The sequence below is a fragment of the Dama dama genome, chromosome 18 (assembly GCF_033118175.1).
Source record: "Dama dama isolate Ldn47 chromosome 18, ASM3311817v1, whole genome shotgun sequence".
Lineage (NCBI taxonomy): Eukaryota > Metazoa > Chordata > Mammalia > Artiodactyla > Cervidae > Dama > Dama dama.
Genome location: NC_083698.1, coordinates 47,797,915 through 47,824,093, shown reverse-complemented (window position 1 = coordinate 47,824,093; position 26,179 = coordinate 47,797,915). Strand labels below are relative to the sequence as shown.

General features: G+C 39.2%; 1 protein-coding gene and 1 long non-coding RNA gene across 2 annotated transcripts; both read right to left on the bottom strand.

Annotated features, from left to right (window-relative positions):
* Positions 1-1,034: 1,034 nt before the first annotated feature.
* LOC133072247 (uncharacterized) lies at positions 1,035-3,038 on the bottom strand. Its single transcript, XR_009696678.1, has 3 exons — positions 2,965-3,038; positions 2,622-2,696; positions 1,035-1,433 (listed from the first exon to the last, which is right to left on the bottom strand). It is a non-coding gene; the product is annotated as an uncharacterized LOC133072247 (long non-coding RNA).
* A 5,321-nt stretch (positions 3,039-8,359) lies between these two features.
* Positions 8,360-10,779, bottom strand: LOC133073022 (STARD3 N-terminal-like protein). Its single transcript, XM_061166531.1, has 3 exons — positions 10,566-10,779; positions 10,338-10,455; positions 8,360-8,577 (listed from the first exon to the last, which is right to left on the bottom strand). The coding sequence occupies exons 1-3, from the start codon at positions 10,674-10,676 to the stop codon at positions 8,360-8,362; spliced, it is 447 nt and encodes a 148-aa protein (XP_061022514.1). The 5' UTR covers positions 10,677-10,779.
* Positions 10,780-26,179: the final 15,400 nt, after the last annotated feature.

Sequence of the window (26,179 nt, the reverse complement as noted above, 5' to 3'; positions counted from 1 at the left end):
ATATACTGAGTCACCCAAGCCTCCTAAAGGGACAAAATGGCTTCAGAATCAATCTGAGCAAGGCTTTCCAGATGGTAAATCAGACGACAGGGTGTCGGGTGAATAGCAGAGGGCTGCTCGGCAACATGAGCATGAAGAGCAGGTGGCTCTCCTCCCCACCCAGCAGGTCCAGAGAGGGGTCCAGGCCCTGGACTCCATCCGTCCAGCTCCAGAGGGAAGCAGGGCTCTGGCTGAGGTCAAGGCTTCAGCTCTCACAGTCGGAACTTGCAGCACAGTCAAGTCACATCCTTCCTTCCTCTTGTCTTTTCTCTGAGAGCCAACATCTGGGGTCCCTGCCCTCCCAGGAGGACTGGCCACGTCCTCCTAGTCCAGCCTGAGCATAGGGGGAGAGCTCCTTCCTAGGTTAAAGTCACATGCTGATGTCCGGCTCAGGCCCCGCTGTGGTCATGGTGTAGATGCAGGTCCACTCCTGGGACAGGACATTCTCACTGTGATGACACCATTGAAGTCTTGAGGTCTTAGTCCACAGCCTGACCCTGGAGCTCCCCCTTTCTCCACGTAAGGCGCTCCTTCTGGTGAGGCCCCAGGCTCCGAGGGAGCTCCAGCTGCACTTCTCTTCTTAAACAACATAATGAATAACGACAGGAAACTGACAGACATGCTGCTTCCCATGAAGCACTGAGTTGAATATTTCTTTTTAATGAAAACAGCTCAGAATAGAATTGAGTTCATTTTGATTCAAGCTAACTAAACACAAGGGGAAATAATTTCATAGAAAGGGTTTAAAGAAGGGTAGTCAGACTATTTTAGATCATACTTCTAAGAGAAAGATTCTATCTCTGGTGACCATTTATAAGTATTCACAATCCCTCAGGTTTCACTTTTGTAATTCCAACACTTTAGGCCAAATACATAATGCAAACAGGAAAAATAAAACTAATCATTTTGATATGTTGGATTTTATTACCTTTTAAAACTGTACAAATAGCGCATGTGCATGAGTTAAAAAACACAAGGGAAATGTAGGGAGTTAAAAAAGAAATACAAAAGAAATTCGAAACATGAGACAAAAAAATTCCATTCTGCAAATCAAAATAAAGTATTTTGCATACTAAAAAAGTGTTATTCCAATATATTAAGAAGCCTTTTTGATCAGGAACACAGCACAAGACTGTCTGCAACTATTCACTGACAGATCAGATCCAGTCTCACTGAACACAGGGTGGACCACGACATTATCTTACCAGCCACAGGCAGGTGACATAAATGGATGTGGGTATGGTACCATGTCTGTGAGGTATTACAATAAATAAATTCTTTATTAGCCATTCAATAATGTCAGCAGTGGATGTCACCATTTCAACCTTCAATAGGGAGACCCCCATCTCCAGTTCCTTTTTCTTTCTGGTGACTTTCAATGAAGGTTTTTCACACTTAGAAGAAGAGAGAACACAAGAATGTTTGAGATGCAGCGTGAAAAGGCAAAATGCTACACTTGAAAAACCTGGGCAGGGCAACACGAGAACTTAAAGCCTTTTAGAAAAGGATCTACTATTCACAGGCCCATGATTTTGTTTTATGTCTGAACACTGGTGTAGGAAAAGGGCCCGAAGCACAGTGGACATCACTGATGCAGGGCCTTCAATACCAGGACTCTGGCAGCCTCTGACTCTATCTGACCCCATGCCAACTGCCCACCTTCTAAGAATCAGTGCACTGCATTTTCCTGCTTTAAAATTTTATTTCATTATTTTTAATTGAGATATAATTGATAAATAACATTTTATTAGTTTAAGTTATATCACATAATGACTCTATATTTGTATATACTTTGAAATGGTCACCACAGTAAGTCTACATAAGTTAACATCCTTCACTATACATAGTTATAGATTATTTTTTTCTTATCAGATGAAGTTTTAAGATCTATTCTTTCCCTTCTGTGGTTAAATAATTAAGCAGAAATACAGCTTTTATAACTGACTGTTTATTTGCTCATATTTGTGAAGTTAAAATGTTTCCTTTGATGATTTGAAGGGACTGAACAACGTGCCCCAAACCGGAGGCACATGGAGCCCGACTGCTGTGACTGGACCACGCCTGTCATCTCAGAAGCTCCAACACACTCGAGAGACGACCATCCGGTGTGCACCAGAGTGGATGCCGGTACAGATGGGGCGCCTGAGTCCCGGCTCTGCCCCTGCCAGCTGTGGGACCCTGGACCAGTCACCCACCCTCAGTCTCTCTGCCTCCGTGTAGGGTGTAAGTGGAGACAAGGACAGTGCCACCTCCCGGGACTGCTGCCCTCGCCCCATCAGAAGTCAGGGTTTGTAATTAAATCTGGTCTGACATGGAGACATTCTGGCTACAATAAACAAAATAAACTAAGCCATCCTTATCCAGAAATGTGGGTCTCTGAGGTAGTTTTCATCCTCCGCCAATTTATACCTAGAAAATGTTAAGAGATTTTATATAATAAAATGTTCCTGACAAATTCACATAATTAGGAGAAATATAACTATAATCACTCTCATATTTTCTGAATTTAACTTTGAATCTACTTGAAGGAAGCCTCCATATTTAACTACTTCACTATTACAGTTTCATTTTCAAAGACTTACTTTAACAAAAGTCTTACTCATAGCTCTAAAAGTGGTTTTCACTGTCCTGCTTTTCTTCAGCTTCATTTTGAGATCCTAGGTGGTAGAGAAGGGGAAGGAGAAAAAGTACCACATTCAATTACAGTAACAAATAATTTCTTTAACATTATGATATACGTGCATAAAATTTTAAATGAGGGCTACATGTGTTTAATCCACAAGAGATTTAAGTTAATGAAACTGTAAAATAGTTTTACATTATATCTTGTAGAGGGAAAACCTTTAAATATCATTCACACTAATCTGTCCAATGGATTTCATGTATGTTCTTCTAAAAATATTCATATAGACCAAGAACTATTACCCACTGCTCCTCCACGTCTGCTTCTTTGCTGAAAAGCTTCCCTGGTTTTCAAGTGAAAATCTCTTTGGTATAAATAATTTAATATACGTATTTGAAAAATGGCTGTATTCAGCGAGTGACAGCGGGGGAGCCTAAAGTGTGGGGGCAGCTGTGTCACCGCTGTGAGCTGCTTCAGCGACCACAGGTACAACCTTTCTGAGTCAATGCTGCATGACCCTTCTATTATTGTTTCTTTTAAGAACATACTTTATTTTTCAATTCTTATTTTTATTCATTTTTTGGTCACAACATGCAGGATGTGGGATCTTAGTTCCCTGACCAGGGACCGAATCCATGCCCTCTCCATTGGAATCTTATGTAGAATCTTATGTAGAATCATATGGAATCTTAAGCATGGAATCTTAACCACTGGACCACACCAGGGAAGCCCCTACCTTCTACTATTCTTCAGTTGGACCCAGTCATTACTCTGGGATGATATCCTTAGGATATATCCTTGAAGAAATAACACTTTTTTCCATTATGAGATTTTCCTTCTAAAAATGAGAAGGAAAATCTAATGTCTGAGTGCAGAAAATTATTAATTATTATATTTCCATGAAGTATATTTCATTTCATGGAAATATAATTCTATAGTACATAACAACATGGGAAATATATATGCAATAAAAGTAAAAGCAAATATATAACAAGAAATACAGTATAAGATCATATTTGATAAAAACTTATAAACTTTATATACTAGCATGAATCAGTAAGACTAGGGGAAAAAAAAAAAGACCAGGTGACTTATGTACATTTCTGGATATTCCAAAATTTCTACCATAAACTTAAAGCGACTTTATAACTTTTTAAAAAGGGTATAAATAATATAGACAGTATGGCCAACACACATTATGTAAATTACAAACACAAAAGTAGAAAGAAACAAACTGTCAATATTAATGTTGCTTGAATAGTCTGAAGGAGAGTTAGCTTCTACTTTTCTTCTTTTCACATTTTTATAGCAATTACACATTCCTCTCATACTCAGGCATGGGAACTAAAGACGGTGGTGAGGAGACCGAGGGGACAGGTTAGGATGTTACCTACTCACCCACAAGAGCAGCCTGCCTCACTGTTACTTTGCTCCTATCAGATAACACAGTTCAAAAAGGACACTTTCCCCAGGAGGGAAACTGGGGGGCAGGATAAATGGGGAGAGTGGGGCTGACACAGACACAATCTATATACAAAATAGATAACTACTGTGTGCACACAGAACTCTACTCGATACTCTCTAATGACCTATAAGGGAAAAGAGTCTTAAAAAGAGTGGATATTATGTATAACTGATGCACTTTGCTATACAATTGAAACTAACACCACATTGTAAATCAACTATAACCCAATAATTTTATTTTTTTTTAAAAAAGGGCACTTTATGGAGAACGTCTGCCTGGATTATAGCCAAGAACAAATCTGGCACAGAAGAATGAACCCCGAAGAAGCTTAAGGAAATGTCTGTGTCCCACACCTAAACCTCACAAATATCATGTCGTTCAGATTAGGTTTGTTGTGGCAAAACAAATACATAAAGATGCAGTGGCAGGAAGGCTTCACTTCCCAGCATATTGCACTGCTGTAAATCTTAGAGACTCCAGGGTGGTTTAACTGCCATCTCACTTGGCAAGGAGTCTAAGGAAGGCGGTCACATGGAGTCTTCCTGTTTCCGGGCTCACTTTCCACCTGTGAGGGTAACGGCATTCAAGCCACAATAAACTGGCATGCTTTAGAACTACTGGGAAGTCCTAAATAAAGTCAAATTTTTAAACCACAATAATACATATGCTTTCCCTAATCTCAACGTGAAAGCTACTAAGGTGTTCCAACTATTGTCAAAGAACGAGTTCAACCAGTCTTCTCTGAAAAGTGAGTATAAAAACTAATGAACCAAACAGCAGATTCAGTGCTAGGGAGGCAACCTAATAAGGCCTGAAACTTTGTGAGAAGTGATTGAAAAACTGCAGAACTGAGAGAACAATATTGTTCCCCCACCTCCCATCACTCAGCTTCATGGTATGAAGGTTCTTCCAAGTATGGCAGGCTGTGAGGACTGGCAGCAGATTTACACAGTTGAAGGAGCTCCTTTCATCTGAGGTGAGGAGTAATGCAATGGTGCAACAGTGGTGTGTGAGCAAAGGCCCAGAGTCTCTGCTGGTTTGAGGTGATGGTCAAGGCTGCAGCGAGCATATACTTGCCTGAAGCTGTGTGCAAACTCAGCGGAAACCCAAGAGAACCTATGCTAGACCAGGCGACTGTGAGGCTGTAAACATGTGCAGAGGAGATGCAAAAATATTCAGCAAAAAGCACAAGCGGAAGAAGACTCGAAAAGACCTGAAATTCAAATGTGCTATCCAATACATACAAATGGCCATCTGGCCGAGGATGCAAGTCTTAACCAAGGTGCCTGATCACAAAACCTGTCCAATCACTGGTTAGCACTATGCTCTGTGGACACAAGGGTAACTCCTAAGAACTCAGGCTTAAAAATTTAAGAACTAACAATAACAACTGAGAAGACACATCTGCAGCCACACCACAGGGGACATAACTTCACAGACAGCCCACACCAGCATGGATGGTGTCAAATTAAATTTTCAGTGCCTTCATCTAGACTTGTTTAGCACAGATGACAGGATGCGACTTGAGTTACTCTTTAAGTCAACCGTTCAGTGATTCAGGACATGACAAATTACCTTTTATCCAACATCACAAGTGGTTCATTTAAATTATCTGAGCACATAAGAACTTTAACCCAACCATCTGAGAACTGGGCTTCCTCATTCTTTCAACTTAATACACAGGCGAACAGGATACGGCTAAAGCAGCAAGGAAATCTGCAAACAAGACACCTTATATGCTTTAAAATACATCCACTAAAATCTGCTAATTTTCCAAGGCTCTGTGACTCTTCAAATTCAAGCCACTCTTTCACAAGGAAAAATGCTAACATTTAAATTTTTGGTGACCCAATTTCTTTCTTCCTTCAAAATTCATTCCTTCAAAAGTTCTAAGTTTACTATGTACCTATGTACCAGGCACTCAACTTGGTACTAGAGAAAGACAGACAAGAGGCAAGACAGGCCCCAGCTGTCCTCTTAATGACTAGGGGCCAGTCAGCAGGGTACTAGGATAAAAAGCTTATAACTTCTGCTGCTGAAACCATTTAATATTTGTCCACTGACCTAACAAGAAAGCTTTAGAGTAAAATCTTTTCTGGGCACATTAATTCCAAGAATAATTTTTAATCTTAATTCTTTCCTAAACTGAACACAGATAATGAAAATATACAGTAAAGTAAGTCACCTCGAACACGCCTCTGCCCACTACTAAACTGGTCTTTGCTTAAACAATGCAGCCACCCAGCGGAATGCTTACAGTGCTGTTTTTGTTTAGCTCATAATTCTGTGACGTGGTAATGCTTTCAACTGCCACTAGGGGGTGGTAAAAGTCAGAGGAGGAAGCCCATGGCTTGCTTGATGAAAAATGCCTGAGGCGGTATTCCTCACATTATTATCCTGCTGTTCTGAACTTCTGATTAAAAGAAAAAGTACACATAGGTGCTGAGAAATTCTATTAGTCTCAGTAAAAAGGTACACAACATCATGAACTATAATGTAAACTTCAAAAAAAAGGAAAAAAATGATTTATCTGACATACAAAAATCTCAAGGAAATCATCCTTATAACGAGGTAATGAAAAGTTTACTATTCATCCTAGGGTCAGTTGACTGAGAAATAGCATTTCTGCTCAATCACATCTTTATTTCATCTGACTCTATGATTTTGTTGTTGTTGTTGTTTAAGATTTACTTATTTATTTTATTTTTCATCTGGGCTGGGTCTTGTTGCTCCCTGCAGGCTTTACCATTTGTTGCGGTATGCAGGCTTCTCATTGCGGTGGCTTCTCCTGCTGCAGACTACAGGCCCTAGGTGCTCGGGCTTCAGTAGTTGCAGCTCCCGGGCTTTAGAGCTCAGGCTCAGTAGTTGTGGCACATGGGCTTAGTTGCTCTGTGGCATGTTGGATCTTCCTGGACCAGGGACCAAACCGGTGTCCCTTGCATTGCAAGGCAGATTCTTAATCACTGGACCACAAGGGAAGCCCTATGATTTTCTTTTATATTGCTTTTAAATTCAACACCAATACTCCAGAATATCAAGTTACTTCAAGTTCCCCTGACTCCCTATGTCACAATATGATGTCTTTGATCTTCACATGGCTCTTTCTGCCTGGAGCTTGTTTTACTCTATTGTGTGTGTGTGTGTTTAAAATATTTACTATGTGTAATGTGAGAATAAAATAATGTAGTCTCTAACTCAAGTTTACATCCCAGTAATAGGAACAGGCCGAGTCACTGCCAAAGTCAGTGCAGTCAGCACAGGATGACAGCGCTGTGGAAGGGATCTCACAGAACATGAGGCAAAAGATGCCCTACCGACGACTGAGGGGAGTCGGGGGCATGGTGGGGGTGGGGTCAGGAAGAAGGCTTCTCAACATCTGAGGGGACACTAGGACCACAGAGGTATGTCAAGGACAGAACAAGCAAGATGCACAATGGCTTGGGGGCTCTGGTGCATTTTCAGAAATCTAAGAATAGCACACAGGAGCATGATGAGAGGAGAGTTTGGACCATGGGTAAGATGGACATACAGGTGCTTTCTGCCAGGCTTAGGATCCAATCACTTTCTTAATCCTTTGTGTCACTGAAGGCTTTTAGGCAAGGGAATAATAACATGGTCAATTTTGCTAATAATGAAAAATATATAAAATTTGCATATATTAGCTGTGATCATAGATGCTAGCCCTGGAGCTGGGGTTCAAGTCCAAGCTTCACCTTCTTACTCTTTGTGTAATACTGGATGAACTATCTCACCTCTCTGCGCTTCAACTTGCTGATCTCTAAAACAGGGATAATGAGACTTTGACCTCCTTAGAGAGGTTATGAGGAACCCTTAGAACAAGGCAGTCATTCTATCTAACATGGTATTATGGTGGCTGGTTGGGAGAAGGCAACTGAGGAGGAGGCTGTTCCAGAAACAGAAGTGATGACAATTTAAATGAAATCAAGAAGGTAGCAACAAAGATCAAAATGGCATGGTGAACGATGGGCCGGGAGCCACAGGAAAGGGGCGGAGTCCCCTGTGAGGCTCTGGTTTCTGACATGGGCAAGGGGGTGGGTGGTGCTCTCAGACATGGGGGATTCTGGAGGAAGGTCAATCAGGGGGTGACAGATAAGAGAGCATCAAGACTCTCCCCTGCCCACATACCAGTGTGTAAGGCCTTCTACCATGTTTATTTTTGCAACTCTGCATCTCATCATGGGTTGCACATCAAGACCATGTCTTATTCATATTCACATCCTAAATGTCTGGTATGTTAAATGTTTGCTAAGCATATTGAGAAGTACAGGGGGTGAGGTGAGGGGGGAAAGCTTCTGAATGATAAGACAAAAACATAAATGATAAATCAAATTTTCTGCTTCAGATTCAGGAGGAGAATAAAACTGATCATCAGAAAGACCCCCAGGTATCAGCGCCGCCCTCTCCGAGGCATCCTGAACTATCAAGAGTCCTAGAAGAGAAGAAATTCAGATGCTGAGAAAGATGCCACTGTCCTGGTAGATTTGTGGCCAGGTTAACCAAAATAAAACAGTATTATTATTACATTTTAAAAACTCTTAGTAGGAAAGGGTACTTTGAAAAATCTTTCAACCAAAAACTAACTGTTAATAGAATCTTCCCATCTGGAAATACCTACTTCCCTACAGAAACCAACAACATCAAAAGCAAAGCACAAAGCCAAACAAACCAACAAAAAGAACTCATGAGCTTGTACAAATGGCCTCTAGTCTACGTCTGGTTAGAGAAACGCCAGCATAAAAGCAAAAGAGCGCTAACAGAGAGGCTGTGGACAACGCGTTCTTCTGGCTGAAGCTGGGTTATACCGAGGTAAAGCTGGAGGAAGCACCAGGCCAGGCAGCAGGTGCCAGGTGTGCATGAAATACTGCTTACAGTGAAAATAAACGCTATTTTCAATGTTTTCACTAATCATGTGTCTTTCTTTTATTAGTGACTTTAGTTTAATCACACAGGCACACAAGCCTCAGTCACACGAACAGCTGACATACTTTCACTAAAGTTCAGTTTGCTGTTTATATACAACTTAAACAATTTTTGTTTTTCTACTTTTGGCCAGGCCTGGCAGCACGAGGGATCTTAGTTCCCTAACCAGGGTTTGAACCCACACCCCCTGCAGTGGAAGCCCAGAGTCCTAACCACTGAACTACCAGGGAATTCCTCTATTTACAACTTTTTAACAAGCGGCTTCATTTAGCTTTACTTGTCCCTTTTCCACAATACAGTTTCATAAAAGAACAGAGGGCACAGGATAGAAGATGGATCTTAGTCTGGTTAATGTGTTTTAAAATCTATTCTTGAATGATAATTCTTTTCTCACTGATTTCATCTTTGTACATGATCTTGTGAAAAATAAAACCACTTGCAAGTTTATTTTTCCTTCTATTATATCTTGAGGTTATAATCATGTTTAACTTTCTGTAAGACATAAGAAATTTTTTTTTTTTGCCTATTAGGTGGGGCAAATCCAGCCAGATGACTGAAAGAACATAAAAACAGCAAGTCTTACAACTGTCTTGAGTCTCTGCTTTGAACTTTGATTATATGTGTCTAAGGGGACAGGTGGAATGTGGGTGCTGCCACTAAGGCCATCATACAGGGAAGAATTCCAGCCCAATAATTCAGTCTAAAGTTCAATCACTTGGATCTCCCAGTGAACATGCCGTGATGCTCAAAGCCACACAAAGAGATGATAACCACTTTAACAGGATTCATGACCACATATTGCCAGCTCTCACCCTCTACTCAGAGGAGGATGGAAAGCCTGAGACGAGTGAACATTTCTCTGGCTGGCTAACTTCCCCCTCTCCTTTCCATCTCCATCAGCAACCCATCAAAGGGGTTACCAAAGGGGAAAGGTGGGAGAGGAAGGGATGAATTAGGAGGTTGGGATTACATATATACACCACTAATATATAAAAGATAAATCATCAACAAGGACCTACTGAATAGCATAGGGAACTCTATTCAATACTCTGTAATATCCTGTATGGGAAAAAAATTTGGAAAGGAATAAATATATGTATATGAACAATTAAATCACTCTGTTATATATGTGAAACTAATAAACAGTGTAAATTAACTATACTCCAATATAAAATAAAAATTAAAAAACTAAAAAAAGCAAAGCCAGAACTCTGCAGCCCCTCCCCCCAACCTGGCTGGTCTCAGGAGGTAAACTCGGAGAGAACTTACTGTTTTCTTCTTCTGCCTCTTGAGGTAACACTTTGAAGTCCAGGAACCATGTCTCGATCCAGGCAAGGATGAAGGAAATGATGGGCAGCACATAGCCAAAAGCCCCTTGTGAGAAAAGCTGGAAGAACAGACGCGACCAGGAGAGACAAACACAGTTACCATGAGCTCATCCTAGAGAACAAGGCATCAGTACGACAGTCACGGCACAGAAAGAGTGGAAAGGCGTACCTTTGAGAGGATCACTTTTGCTAATAAAAAGGCACTGGTCACTGCTGTTGTCAACTGAAAGACACATAATCCAGCAACATTCAAATTAGATATCTGACACTGTAAAGGCATCTCCCTCGTGCAGGAGAACCATCTGGGCCAGGATCAGGTAACGCTCGAAAAGGCCCTGGCGCACCTGGCTTCCTCCCATGTCACTCTTCCTCTGTCCCCTAAACTGGATGGGGGCAAAGAGGGCTTCCACATGGCGCAGATGCCCTGCGTGGCAGCTTGAGGTTTCCCTTCAACCACAGGCTGGTATGTTGGGAAACTCAATTTTGTCCACTGGAGGGTACAACATGTAAAGATGCTACCTGCATAGGGGGGACCAGTGAATGCGAGGCAGGGCTCCCCCAGGGCTCAGGAAGCCCAGAGATTATTCCCACAGGACCTGGGCCTCATGTCTTCATCCTCTAACTAAGATATGTAGCAATAGGAAACCTAACCAAAGTGCATGCCAACAGGAGCCTTGACTGACAAAACAGAGGTCAAGAAACACCAGGTGTCATGCATGGTCACTATGAACAAAGTTGCAGAATCAGTTTTGTGAGCAAAACACAACACACACACACACACACACATATACATGTTAATACATACACACACAGACACCCCAGGATTGGGAGAGGAGGCATCTTACATTCTGATACTAATTAATTTTACAGGCTGACACTAAGTGCTTTTCAGGAACCAGCTGACTCCTTCCAGCTGCCTGACCCCCTCTCTGTACATGTTTTTAGAAACAAGAATCAAAAACAATAAAATGGATGTGCTTAAAATGACCCCTTGATAATTTCAAGTTAGAGACTGCTGGCAACACCAGAAGGTATGAAAAGAGCATGGAACAGATTCTTTCCCAGAAATTTCAGTGAGAGAATGGCCCTGCCAATTCCTTGATTTTGGACTTCTAGGCTCCAGAAATAGAATAAATTTCTATTGTTGTAAGCCATCCAGTTTTTGGTACTTTGTTACATCAGCTTCTACATGACCTCCAGGGATAAATTCAGAACCAAAAGTTGGATTTTAGAGGGAAAAATTCTTACTCTATATTAGGAAAAAACTTCTTAGTGCGAAAGTAGTTCATAGGCAAAATTACTTCAGGAGGTACTGAGTTCTGCTTTGTGTCAAGTAATATAAACTTATGCTGAATAAATATATGATGCAGTTGATAAAGAAATGCAAGCCACAGATAGGTATTTAGACACTGTTCTAAAATCTAAGATTCTGAAATATGCTATTTTAAATTAACAAAATAGTTAATAACTGTTTGGCAGTCTAGTTTTTATAATCCAAGATTCATTGAAATGAGTAAGCTTAGACAAGTTGTCCCGGGCTAAACGAGGTCAAGTGATATTAGCTCCATCTACTGGTATATGAACAATGACTCTGTGATAATATTTATGCAAGTTACCTGGAACAGCACATAACAGATATTCAGTAAAAAATACTGAAAATACTTTTCCTTTTCCTTTTCCAGAAGGTAGAAAACAAAAATAAGTATGGATGTCTTAAAGTTTCTAAATTTAATTTGTCTAAAATCCCTATATCTGAAAAAGATAATTCAGGTAATATGCAAACTTCATTTTAGACACTGATTTAGATTAAGTAGGTCTTATTAAAGTAGAATTAAAATTTGAGTACAATTGGGCCAAAATACAAGATTATAATTCAATTAAACCAGTACATAAAGCCCTTTGCAAGAGTCAAAACAATGCAAGATGAGAATACAGATGTAAATATGGCTATTTTTGACAACACAGTTCAATTACTGGAATAAATATAATCTTTCTTTATTGTGCTTGTATAGAAGAAAACATTCAATTAAGATACATTGAATTGTAAATGTCCAATGACTGTAGGGGTTAAAACACTCTTCAAATAACTATGACGAATATAGCTCATCTTCTGTACTTTTTGTGGACTATTATTTTATGAAAACAAGCCAAATAAAATCTCAAACAATATTGTATGTACATGAGAATAAATGGATATCGTGTATATGTATGAGTGTATATATAAATATCCACATATTTATAGAGTCTCTGAATTGCTACAGAGTATAAACATATACCACATGTATATTTTTCACCAGTTATGTGACAAATCTGTGTTAGAATTGACTTTTCATAAATGTGCCTTCTCTACCTCAACTTTATCATTGTAGTCTCCCTCTATTGCTCCCTATAAGAAAATATTTAGAAGCAAACATATTCTCACACCAAATCAGATTGATGATATTCTTTGTAGCTAAAGATGGTGAAGTTCTATACTGTCGGCAAAAACAAGACTGGGAGCTGACTGTGACTCAGATCATGAACACCTAATGACAAAATTCAGACTGAAATCTTTATTGACTATACCAAAGCCTTTGACTGTGTGGATCACAATAAACTGTGGAAAATTCTGAAAGTGATGGGAATACAAGACCACCTGACCTGCCTCTTGAGAAACCTATATGCAGGTCAGGAAGCAACACTTAGAATTGGACATGGAACAACTGGTTCCAAATAGGAAAAGGAGTACGTCAAGGCTGTATATTGTCACTCTGCTTATTTAACTTATATGCAGAGTACATCATGAGAAACACTGGGCTGGAAGAAGCACAAGCTGGAATCAAGATTGCCAGGAGAAATACCAATAACCTCAGATATGCAGACGACACCACCCTTATGGCAGAAAGTGAAGAGGAATGAAAAAGTCTCTTGATGAAAGTGAAAGAGGAGAGTGAAAAAGTTGGCTTAAAGCTCAACATTCAGAAAACTAAGATCATGGCATCTGGTCCCATCACTTCATGGTAGATACATGGGGAAACAGTGGCTGACTTTATTTTTCTGGGCTCCAAGATTGCTGCAGATGGTGATTGCAGCCATGAAATTAAAAGACGCTTACTCCTTGGAAGGAAAGTTATGACCAACCTAGATAGCATATTAAAAAGCAGAGACATTACTTTGCCAACAAAGGTCCGTCTGGTCAAGGCTATTATTTTTCCAGTAGTCATGTATGGATGTGAAAGCTGGACTGTGAAGAAAGCTGAGTGCCAAAGAATTGATGCTTTTGAACTGTGGTTGTGGAGAAGACTCTTGAGAGTCCCTTGGACTGCAAGGAGATTCAACCAGTCCATCCTAAAGGAGATAGGTCTTGGGTGTTCATTGGAAGGACTGATGCTGAAGCTGAAATTCCAATACTTTGGCCACCTGATGAGAAGAGTTGACTCATTGGAAAAGACCCTGATGCTGGGAGGGATTGGGGGCAGGAGAAGAAGGGGATGAGAGAGGATCAGATGGCTGGATGGCATCACTGATGTGATGGACATGAGTTTGAGTAAACTCCGGGAATTGGGGATGGACAGGGATGCCTGGCGTGCTGCAATTCATGGGGTTCGCAAAGAGTCGGACATGACTGAGCGACTGAACTGAACCAAACTGAGGGAAAAACAATAGGCCATTCAGCTATGACCTCAATCATATTCCTTAAGATTATATGGTGGAAATGACAAATAGATTTAAGGAATCAGATATCATAGACAGAGTGCCTGAAGAACTATGGACAGAGGTTCGTAATATTGTAGAGGAGGTGGTAATCAAAAAGAAATGCAGAAAGGCAAAGTGGTTGCCTGAGGAGGCCTTACAAATAGCTGAGAAAAGAAGAGAAAGGCAAGGAAGGAAAGGAAAGATATACCCACCTGAATGCAGAGTTCCACAGAATAGCAAGAGAGATAAGAAAGCCTTTTTAACTGAACAGTCAAAGACATAGGGGGAAATAGTACAATGGGAAAGACTAGAGATCTCTTCAAGAATATTAGAGATACCAAGGGAGCATTTCATGCAAAGATGGGCACAATAAAGGACAGAAATGGTGTGGACCTAACAGAAGCAGAAGATATTAAGAAGAAATGGCAAGAATACACAGAAGAACTATACAAAAAAGATCTTCATGATCCAGATAACCACGATGGTGTGATCACTCACCTAGAGCCAGACATCCTGGAATGCGAAGTCAAGTAGGCCTTAGGAAGCATCACTACAAATAAAGCTAGTGGAGGTGATGGAATTCCAGCTGAGCTATTTGAAATCCTAAAAGATGATGCTGTGAAGGTATTGCATTCAATATGCCAGTAAATTTGGAAAACTCAGCAGTGGCCACAGGAATGGTGAAGTTCAATTTTTCATTCCAATCCCAAAGAAGGGTAATGCCAAAGAATGTTCAAACAACTGCACAGTTGCACTCATTTCACATTCTAGCAAGGTAATGCTCAAAACCCTTCAAACTAGGCTTCAACAGTATGTGAACTAAGAACTTCCAGACGTACAAGTTGGATTTAGAAAAGGCAGAGGAACCAGAGATCAAATTGCCAACATCAATTGGATCATAGAAAAAACAAGGGAATTTCAGAAAAAAATCTATTTCTGCTTCATTGACTACACTAAAGCCTTTGACTGTGTGGATCACAACAAACTGGAAAATTCTTCAAGAGATGGGAATACCAGACCACCTTAACTACCTCTTGAGAAAACTGTATGCAGGTCAAGAAGCAACAGTTAAAACCAGACATGGAACAATGGACTGGTTCCAATTTGGGAAAGGAGTACATCAAGACTATATATTGTCACCCTGCTTACTTAACTAATATGCAGAGTACATCACATGAAATGCTGGGCTGGATGAAGCTCAAGTTGGAATCAAGATTGCTGGAAGAAATATCAATAACCTCATATATGCAAATGACACCACCCTAATGGCAGAAATCAAAGAGGAATTAGAGAGCCTCTTGATGAAGGTGAAAGAGAAGAGCTGGCTTAAATTTCAACATTCAAAAAATGAAGATCATGGCATCTGGTCCCATCACTTCATGGCAAATAGATGAGGACACAAGGAAACAGTGACAGACTTTATTTTCTTGGGCTCCAAAATCACTGCGGACAGTGGCCCCCGCCATAAAAATAAAAGACTTGCTTCTTGGGAGAAAAACTATGACAAACCTAGATAGCATATTAAAAAGCAGAGACATCACTTTGCCAAAAGAGGTCCATATAATCAAAGATATGGTTTTTCCAGTAGTCATGCACAGATGTAAGACCTGAACAATAAAAAAGGCTGAGCACTGAATTTTGGATGCCCTGGAACTTTGGTGCTGGAGAAGACTCTTGAGAGTCCCTTGGACAGCAAGGATATCAAGCCAGTCAATTCTAAAAGAAATCAACCCTGTATATTCATTGGAAGGACTGATTCTGAAGCTCCAATGCTTTGGCCACCTGATGTGAAAAGCCAACTCTTTGGAAAAGACCCTGATGCTGGGAAAAACTGAAGACAGGAGGAGAAGGGGGCAACAGAAGATGAGATGGTTGGATGGCATCACTGACTCAACGGACACGAGTCTGAGCAAACTCTGGGAAATAGTGAAGGACAGGGAAGCCTGGCGTGCTGCAGCCTATAGGGTCGCAAAGAGTAGGACACCACTGCATAACTGAATAACAACCCTTTATTCCCCCTAAGGAAAACATTTAGCAGCAAACATATTCCCATACCAGAATCCTGAGTCAGTTGTACCTGACTCTGTGCGACCCCATGAAACACAGCCTGCCAAGCTCCTCTGTTCATGGGATTCTCCAGGCAAGAATGATGGAGTGGATTGCCATGCCCTCCTCCATGGGATCTTCCTAATCCAGGGGTCAAACCAGTGTCTCTTATGTCTCTTGCATTGATATGCAGGTTCTTTACCACTGTGGACAACCTGGGAAGCCAAACATCTCATTACATACTATTATTTTTTAAGCTGTGTCTTAGGAGGTAATAGATAATGAGATTACAGTATATCTACTCCCAGTCAAAATAACTCCTTGGAAAGACTGTTTATGTGCCCTGTACAAAAGTTAGTCCATTGTTTCAATGTTTTAAGAAACTATAGTCACAGAAAGAGTATTGCCTGGTAAATGTTTATTTAAAATATGCCACCAAACTGGGCTGGAACTCTGAAATGTTAGATTTCCTTCAGAAGTGTTTACTCAGATTCACAAATCTTTCAGACTGTGTCTGTACAGAGTTGCTGACTCAAGTCATTTCTTTGGACAGGCTTCTCTGGTACCTTTTTATTTTGTTCCAACAAAAATATTTTCAAGAGCAAGGAAATTTTTTCTTAAGAGGCCATTTCTACACACTGAAAAGTTTGTTTCAATAATTCTGCCTTTTTGGAACTAAATAAATTTTGAAACTGAAGAAGAAAAAGAGTAACTTAAACACTTGTGTAGCTTTTGCTACATATCATCAATTTCCTTTCTAAACAGTTACCTTTGTGGGGTCTCCCACACTATCAACTCTCACCATTACAAAAGTCTGATAATAGCACAGTAATTAAAGTACAGCTGAGAAAAGAAGATTTTTAAACTAATTTGCATCTCTGTTGGAGTTGTGTGATTTCCAGTGCGCACTTATTGCTTTGAGATATTGGGAGGAATATAGCACAGGTTTTCAAATCAAACAGGCAGATTCAAATCCCAGCTCTGACAGTCATTAGCTATGTGCCCTTGGGATGTTCATTTCCAGTAGTCTTGAGCAAATTGGAGAAGGGAATGGCAACCCACTTAAGTATTCTTGCCTGGAGAATCCCATGGACAAAGGAGCCTGGTGGGCTACAGTCCATGGGGTCACAAGGAGTCGGACATGACTGAACAACTAACAGTGTGCAAATAAAGATAAGGAATACCTATACACTAGCCAGTATTGTTGTGAAAGTTAAATTAGATCTATAAAATATCTAATATCCTTTATTAGACATAAGGCTTCTGTCACACGGGAACACTTAATACTGACATTTCCTCTTTCCTTTTGTGATGAATAATTGTGGGGGGGTGTGATGAAAGGAATTAAAGTAACTTTCAAAATATTCATCACTTGATTTTGTATTCACATTCTTTTTTGGAAAACAATGTTGGGTAGTTCATATAGATGTTTCCAGGGAAGGCAGGGTACCATCCATGGCTTTATTTTAGGTAGAAATCATATGACTAAGAAATAAACAGCACTTGCACAGAGAGAGATTTGAAATTAAATGAAGGATGGGTGAATGTCATTGCATTGCAATATTTCATTTTTAAAAAATTTCAAGAGCATATTCACACACAATGCCACTCACGTCATTATGTGCCTGCAGTAACGTGGATATTTAAGGTGGGACCAGATTCCCTGCAGGGTGTGGCATACAGGTATCAGTACATGGCAAAGTGGCTTGAGTAATTTTGGCCTCCAGGTTTCTCAGTCATCTGATAGGCTTTCTGATAGAACCTGTGGGTGGAGGGTGTTAACACCAAAAGTTAAGAAAAATAAAGACAAACCTAGGGGTATTGCCATGGTTGGTTTCTTACCAGTGCATGGTGGCTTCCACAAGTTTGATATTCATTCAACAAATACTGGTTAAGTACTAACTTCGTGCCAGTCTCTGTATGGTTACTAACTGGAATACAGCAGTCAACAAAACTGATACTGTTCTTGACCTCATGGAGCATGCAGTCTTGTGTCAGGAAGATATATCTGTAAGTACTTTTGAAGATGATTAGAACATTAATAAAAGGGCAACCAGACAATCCCATGAAGACAACTGGAAGGTTTAGTAGACATCAAGGGAATGTACCTAAATTCTCTGTTAGCAATGATACTTCTGCAATAAGCTGATACATAAATATGTAGTGACAATATCACTTAGAGAAAATAGGCAAAATAAACCAAAAAAATTAGAACTGTTGAAGTATTTTCTGAATATGAAATATTTTACATAGTAAGTCTCTTATTTGAGTAATTCTTAAAGGCTAATGGCCACCATTTGCTTAGAATTCACCTGTTATAGGGGGCTAATTTCAACAATCTCTTTGGGAAGATTCTGAGCATGAGTATCTTTTTAAATTGATCTTTTTAGGATAAAATACCTAGATAATTTAACAAGGTATGACATATCTGTTGTGTCTGTTTTCTGGTTTTAGCCATTGAATTTTCATGCCTAATAACTGTCTTCAATAGAGATGGACTCAGACTCAAAATGATGGAATGCAGCTTATAAAATTGAGAAAGATGATATAAAGAGTATCTGGGTATATTAACAACTAGTATAGTATCTTGCTGGGAAGAATAGGATCAATATATATTGATGGAAGCTCTGGCTGTAATCCATAGGCTCTTCCAGCTGCTTTCTGCTAATCATTCAAAGGGCCTTAGTTGGTTTTCGAGCACTTCCAATCAGGCCTTAAATGTTTTAAAATGTTTCTTTTTCCTTCCATATTGCCTAAGAAGGAGGAAAAAAATTATATTTGCATAGATGCATTCCTGTGATGTCAGCATGAAGTCTTTACAGATGTCTTTTTCAATCAGAAATAAGAAATTTTCTACATTATTTTAAAAAACCAAGAACACTGCTTTTCCTAAAAATAATCTCAATTACCATATAGCCATTGCTCAAATTTAAATGTGAAAATCTATTTTCATTTAAGGTTACCCTTGCGTGTGTGCGCAGTCACCGTCGTGTCCACCTCTCTGTGACCCTATGGACTGTAGCCTGCCAGGCTCCTCTATCCATGGAATTTTCCAGGCAAGAATACTGGAGTGGGTTGCCATTTCCTACTCTATGGGATTTCCTGACCCAGGAATGAACATGTATCTCTTGCATTGGCGGATGTATTCTTTACCACTGTGTCACCTGGGAAGCCCACGGTTATCCTCAGTTCAGTCAGTTGCTCAGTCAGCCTCATGGACTGCAGCATACCAGGCCTCCCTGTCCATCACCAACTCCTGGAGTTTATGGTTATCCTAGAAATATGCAAATTTTATAAGCTGACTTCTTATACAGTAAGAAGTAGTTTCTTGAAGTATTAATTTCTACCTATGAATACAACTATTAATAATAATACCAGCTGTGAACACCTTATAAATAGGTAGGTGTAATTATTGCCATTTTCCTGTTACAAAAAGTTAGGTTCAAAGCAGGCAATTAATTTCTTCAATGTTATAGCAGAAAAGTCAGGGTCTGAATTGAAGTCTTTTTTACTTCAAGATTCTTGTACTTGACCACAAAGGTCTTATTTTGAACATAAATTTAAAAGAATATTTACATGTGATTTGTAATGGTTTCATTTTATGGCTCATAAAGTTTAAGTGGTAGTTGGATAAGGACTCCAAAAAGACCCAATAGGGAGATTTTTTTTTCCGGGAAAAATCATTTAGTTCACTTTCTTTGGCATCAAAGAATAAATATCAAGTTCTTGTCAATGAAGAGTAGGGTAGACTCTGCCTCTAGAAGTTGGGGCAGTATGAAAACAGCTAATACTTGCTGCTTTAGTCTTCATTAAAATGAAAATCTTGGGAACTGCATTTCTTCTCTGTGTCTGTGAGTGTGTCTATGTGTATGCACATATTCTACTTGAAGGATTCTTAAATTAATTTATAAGAATTTATGTATTTTGAACAGGATGCCGCTATTGAATATTTTTCCTTAAAAAGTTTCTGTTTGTGAGTATGAAATATTTCCTGGTCTTCTTCCAAAAGTTTATTCAGTATTCAATCAAATTGTACTTGCTAGCAAAAATTTTGGAAAGGTGGTCTTTCTCTGGTAAATAGTATTAGATTGTTAACTGGTGTTCTTTGGTTTCACAATACAGAAAACAATTCTAGTTAATTTAGGCAAAAAGGGAAGCTTATAGGATATGAAGTGAGGGCTCCCAAAGGTGAATGAGAACTTGAAGGACTGATCTAAGAGCAAGAACCAGGGCAGTTCAAGGAGATGAGGAACAATGTCTTCACGGAGCAACCTCCCCAGTGACTCAGCATCAATTGCATAGAGTCCTCTGTGTGGTCACTGAGCTCAAGATTCCTGTTCCAGGAGACAGGGCTTGGACAGCTTCCGCGGGGGCACAGGCCCACTTGCTGCCAGAGAAGGACAAGGCACCTTCCCCTCTTACCTTCCTCAGGACAAACTAGAGGTGCCTTACCCAAAGGAGTAGGAATGAATATTAAGAAGAAAAACAAATCAAGTTATCCTGGTACAGTAACTACAGCATATTATTCTCTTCATATTTTTTTTTTAAATAAAGGGAGTCAACATTCACTATTCTTAGTAATAAATTTTAATTTTGACAGCCATTTTTTTTTTTACCAACAATAAAAAGTGTGACCTTTTAGATGTACTTAACATTTTTGATGCTATCAAAATAATGCTGCAATTAATTTTTAGAATTAATTCAGATTTTCACCATCTACAGGAAGACATCTTCACTTTCGAAACGCAAGATTTTTATTTCCAGGCTTGGGGTGGGGGTGAGTTGCTGGGAGGAGGACTCAAGTAGTCATCTAGGAACTTCATTTCATCTCTTTTTTCTCCTTGCCATCCTATCCCAAGTCACTCACATCCACTTTAGCTCATGGATTTTTTCATATGTAACTACTGAGAAAAATCAAAACCACAGTTTCTGTATTCCAAATCCAGTTTTTAGTTTCAGCATCTAAATCTTATTTTTATGCTCACCTTTACCAAGCTTTTTTTTTTTTCAAACTTTCTAGATAATAAAAATTTTACTTTGAAAGTATGTTTCAAATCATTAGACATTAGTACATTCAATTTCACTTTTTATGTAAGTTTCTTTTTTTGTCAACTCAGGGCTCTTTTTAAATTTTTTTAGCAACTCCAATGAACTTTCTAATTTTGAACCTTATATAGAAAATATGTCTATTTTTACTATCTTCTGTCTCACATTGTATTATTAGGAAAGAACTTTTCAGTATGAATTTCATGAGATCAAGCAGATGACTAATTCCTGTCACACGGTTGCAGGTGAGTTTCTTAAGTTCCCCTCTCCTGATTTCTAAAGATATCCCCTCCTTTGTCTACATCCACATCATTTGCTGTGCAGAAAATGCTTAGCATAAATGCAGAGTTAAATTGAAAAATAATTAGTTTAGGAAGAGGGGATGCATGATAATGAATGCTGGTAATGTTTTGTTTCTGAATCTGGGTGCTGGTTACATGGGTGTGTTTTGTACACTTTGTGAATATTCACCCAGCTGTATGCTTACAATTTGTGCACTTTTTTTGGAAAAAAGATTTACTTAAAAAATACTTTAAGAAAAATTACTTTCTATATTCAATTACATCATGATCCATTTTTCCACTGAGGTGTTCATCATTTTCTAAATGATCTACAAGGGCTCTTGAATAACTCAGGACAAAATCCTCAGTCAACCTCAACTTCTCTTTGTTTCACAACTATGTCCAATTTTAAGAAAATACCAATTATCCCGTTAAATAGATCCACAGCCCTATCACTTCTCCCCACTCCATTGCTACTGCCCTACCCAAGCCAGCAACATCTTTTGTGCAGATATTATAATGTTAGTTGCTCAGTCGTGTCCAACTCTTTGTGACCCCATGGACTGTAGCCCACCAGGCTCCTCTGTCCATAGGATTCTCCAGGCAAGAGTACTGGAGTGGGTTGCCATTCCCTTCTCCAGGGGATCTTCCCAACCCAGGGGTAGAACCTGGATCTCCTGCATGGCAGGCAGATTCCTTACCATCTGAGTCACCAGGGAAGCCCAGTTACAAAGGTCATAGTAAGTTACATTACTATGTCATGTCACAACAAATGGAATGGTCACAGTAAATGGTCTCACCATTCCCACACTGTCTTCACCCCATTTAGTCTATGTATCACACAGCACCCCACACAAATGGAAGAAAGCTTTTATGATACCCCTGCTCCCGGTCCACTAGGAGCTTCACATTTTACTCCAAGTAAAAGCAAAATGATTCCTGTGGCTCAAAGGGTCTTGTACCATTGTCCTGTGGTGACTGCTCTCTTGCAACCTCCTACTACTCACTCCTTGCTGCTTCTCCAAAACACTAGACAAGTGCCAACATCAGTTTCTTTGCAGTCACTGTTCCCTCTGCCTGGAAAACTCTTCCTCAAGATACCCATCCACATGTCTTGATTTTCTCACCTTCAGATCTCAACACAAATGTCACCTCATTGAGACCTTCCTTGACTATCCTATTTAAAGTTTCAATTGTCCTCTTCCCCTGCTTAACTTTTAGGTTTATCATCATTTAATATTCTACATATAGGTACACAGATAATAAATAAATGCAGATACAGAAATGTATAAACACGTTGGCAGAGATTTCTTTCAATATCTTCAATAATCCCTTGCCAACCCTGAGATTCACACTCTTGAGGAAATTATTATTATTAAAAGCACTATTAGCCATCATGTTTCAGAAAATTAATGATACATGCTAAAACAATTTAAAAATCATTACATATTTCTGTAGTGGATTTTGTAATGGATTTCATAGATTTGAAACAGGGTAAGTAGAAGTCATAGAAGGCATCTGCTTCTGAAACAACCTAGATTAATCAGCAATAAAACCCTGCCCTCAGGCACTCCTGAGTTTCATTTAATTGTTTACAAAATATTGCTGAGCCTTTCTGTGTCACCAGGCATGCCCTCCCACAAATTTTCATTTCTGTAGATGATTGTACCTATTTTCATTTCTTAAATCAACTTTTATTGAACTAAAGATTTTAAATGTTTATGGATGAATTCTTTCTTGTTTCCCAAAGGTAAGTGGGGAATCTATTGCTGATTCAGGAAATCAATTTAGTGGGTTTAGTGGGCCAATTTTTGATGAAGTAGAATAAAAAGTAAAAATATTATTATTGTGAATCCTGAATATCAAAAGTAAATAATACCTTTTTTTCAGACATGTGTGTATGCCTGTCTATCTGTCTTTATGGATCAGGTCATGATGTACAATGAGTTACCTTGTGAGGTTTGCAGTAAAAACTCTAGTCCATTATACACTATTCTAAACACATCTACTGCTATAAGTCACTCAGAAACTTCTATCATTTGTATCCAATAAAACTTGTATCACTTGACTTAACCAATAAAATATTCTCGTGTGTGTTTATTTGGAGATGGGAGGTGAGGCAAATCGGACATATCTGGGAATCAAAAGGCTGTCAGCCAAAAAGTGCATTATTCCCAGAAAGGAAGGTTTCAGTGAAATGATTAAAACAAGTTTGGGCAGCACTACTGAAGAGCTCATTGGCCAGATCTGTTGTTGCTGATTCAGTTACTACTTCTTTGCCTTGAACTGCTTTTCCCATCATAAATGGGGCTAAGTAATATCTTTAAAATTCCAAGTACAAAATGAAACATTGTACATCTTCTTGCTTCCATCCTCAGAGAGGATTGCAAAGCTCTACAGTGCCCTGTATTTCTTTTAGAGGTCTAATCCAGATTCCTACTTTCTTCCCTACAGCCCACATTAATAGGAGTGGTTCACGATGGACATGAGTTTCGGTAAACTCCGAGAGTTGGTGATGGACAGGCAGGCCTGGCGTGTTGCAATTCATGGGGTCGCAAAGAGTCGGACATGACTGAGTGACTGAACTGAACAGTGCCCTGTATTTCTTTTAGAGCTCTAATCCAGATTCCTACTTTCTTCCCTACAGGCCACCTTAACAGGAGTGGTTCAGAAACAAGGTCTGTCTGGTTACGGCTTACTAATCCACCCACAAATGATTCCTATGTCTCTAACATACCATGGTAAATCCTTTACCAAGTCAATCCCCTTTTTGACAATCTAGAAACACCATGAGGTTGTTTCATTTAAGGGATCATCCACCTGTTGATTTCTTTTTTTTTTTTTTTTTGCCTTATTTTACCCCATCAAAGTATATATAACACAAAAACAAATGGTGACCTAGGTTTATTTAGGATAAGCCACATGAGATGGCCATTATTTGATCATTCTACAAAACAACAGATACAACCAAATAATGTGAGTCTACTCAGCTATGGTATAAGTCTATTAAGAAATTGTGTCCGGGGGTTTGGGAGCTTGAGTGGGGAAGTTCAAATGATCCAGTAAGAAGATAACCCATGGAGATGTTTATGAGTTCTATTAAAATTAGCACTTAATATATTTTATTATTTATGTCTTCAATACTGTGAACACCTATTGAAAACCCATGGTATGCTCTGACCATTTCTTAGGTGTTCAGGTGAGAAAGTTGAGTAAGATATAACTCCTGACCCAAAGGCACCCACAGTCTACTAGCCTGTATTCTACTTGAATTTGAATGGAAGCATTAGCTTTAAAGGCTGTGTTGCCAAAATATTATATTTTAAACATTTATTTTCCCCTATTTTTATAATTAAATATTTTTTATTTAAAAAGAAAGTAATACCTGCTCTTTATTAGTGAAATGTTACGTAAATGTGCTAGTTAGATAGTAAACCTCCTGTGCTGGTGTTATCTATTTGGAATTTTAAGGTATTTCAGTGTGACCATAATCTAGACAGTGCTAAGGAATCATTAAAGCAGCTTTTTTTTTTTTTTCATTTATTTTTATTAGTTGGAGGCTAATTACTTTACAATATTGTAGTGGGTTTTGTCATACATTGACATGAATCACCCATGGAGTTACATGTATTCCCCATCCCGATCACCCCTCCCTAAAGTGGCTATTTTGTAAAAAGTCCTTGGAATGCCTTCTCCTGAGAAAATTTAAGGAAGAAAAGATACAAAGACAACCTTTCAAGACCTGTGCTGTCAAAATATAAGCATAATCAAGGGTCATTATCAAATCCAGGTCTCCTGCATTGCAGGCAGATTCTTTAGCATCTGAACCATCAGGGGAGCCTATATATATATATATGTATATATAATGCATTGTATATAAAAATATATAATTAAATATATGTACCAAGGACATTCCAAAGATTTCTGTTGGAAAATTTTGAAAGAAAGGAAGATTTATTGAATAAACAGGAAGAGCAACAAAGAATTCCCAAAGGGAAAAAAAAAATGCTCAGGGAATTTCTGATTAAAGAGAACTGAAGAATTAAATACTGGCACAGATCATAGACCACCAAGGTTCAGAACTGTTCCCATTCTGACATTAAAGAAGAACGAAAAGCTACTCCGCAGACTTTAGCCGGCAGTCTTGGGTGGAATGTCTCAGAGCTCCAAGGGCCATCTGGGCCTGAAGCCACCTTGTTTTTCCAGCCTTCTTTGGGACCAAGAGGGTGATGGAGACCAGCAGAGGCGAGGTATCAAGAGAATATTTATTTATTTATTTATTTATTTTTTAATTTTTATTTTATTTATTTATTTTTTCAGTGGGTTTTGTCATACATTGATATGAATCAGCCATAGATTTATACGTATTCCCCATCCCGATCCCCCCTCCCACCTCCCTCTCCACCCTATTCCTCTTGGTTTTCCCAGTGCACCAGGCCCGAGCACTTGTCTCATGCATCCCACCTGGGCTGGTAATCTGTTTCACCATAGATCATATACATGCTGTTCTTTCGAAACATCCCACCCTCACCTTCTCCCACAGAGTTCAAAAGTCTGTTCTGTACTTCTGTGTCTCTTTTTCTGTTTTGCATATAGGGTTGTCGTTACCATCTTTCTAAATTCCATATATATGTGTTAGTATGCTGTAATGTTCTTTATCTTTCTGGCTTACTTCACTCTGTATAATGGGCTCCAATTTCATCCATCTCATTAGAACTGGTTCAAATGAATTCTT

Bases quoted from the DNA above. Each gene is read 5' to 3' on its own strand.
- LOC133073022 (XM_061166531.1), bottom strand. From the start codon at position 10,676: ATGCCTTTACAGTGTCAGATATCTAATTTGAATGTTGCTGGATTATGT. The intron at 10,456-10,565 runs GTACGCCTTTCC...CTGTTCTTCCAG, and splicing joins CAAAAGTGATCCTCTCAAAG to CTTTTCTCACAAGGGGCTTT. The intron at 8,578-10,337 runs GTAAGTTCTCTC...CTTCTCTTCTAG, and splicing joins AGAGGCAGAAGAAGAAAACA to GACTCTTGATAGTTCAGGAT.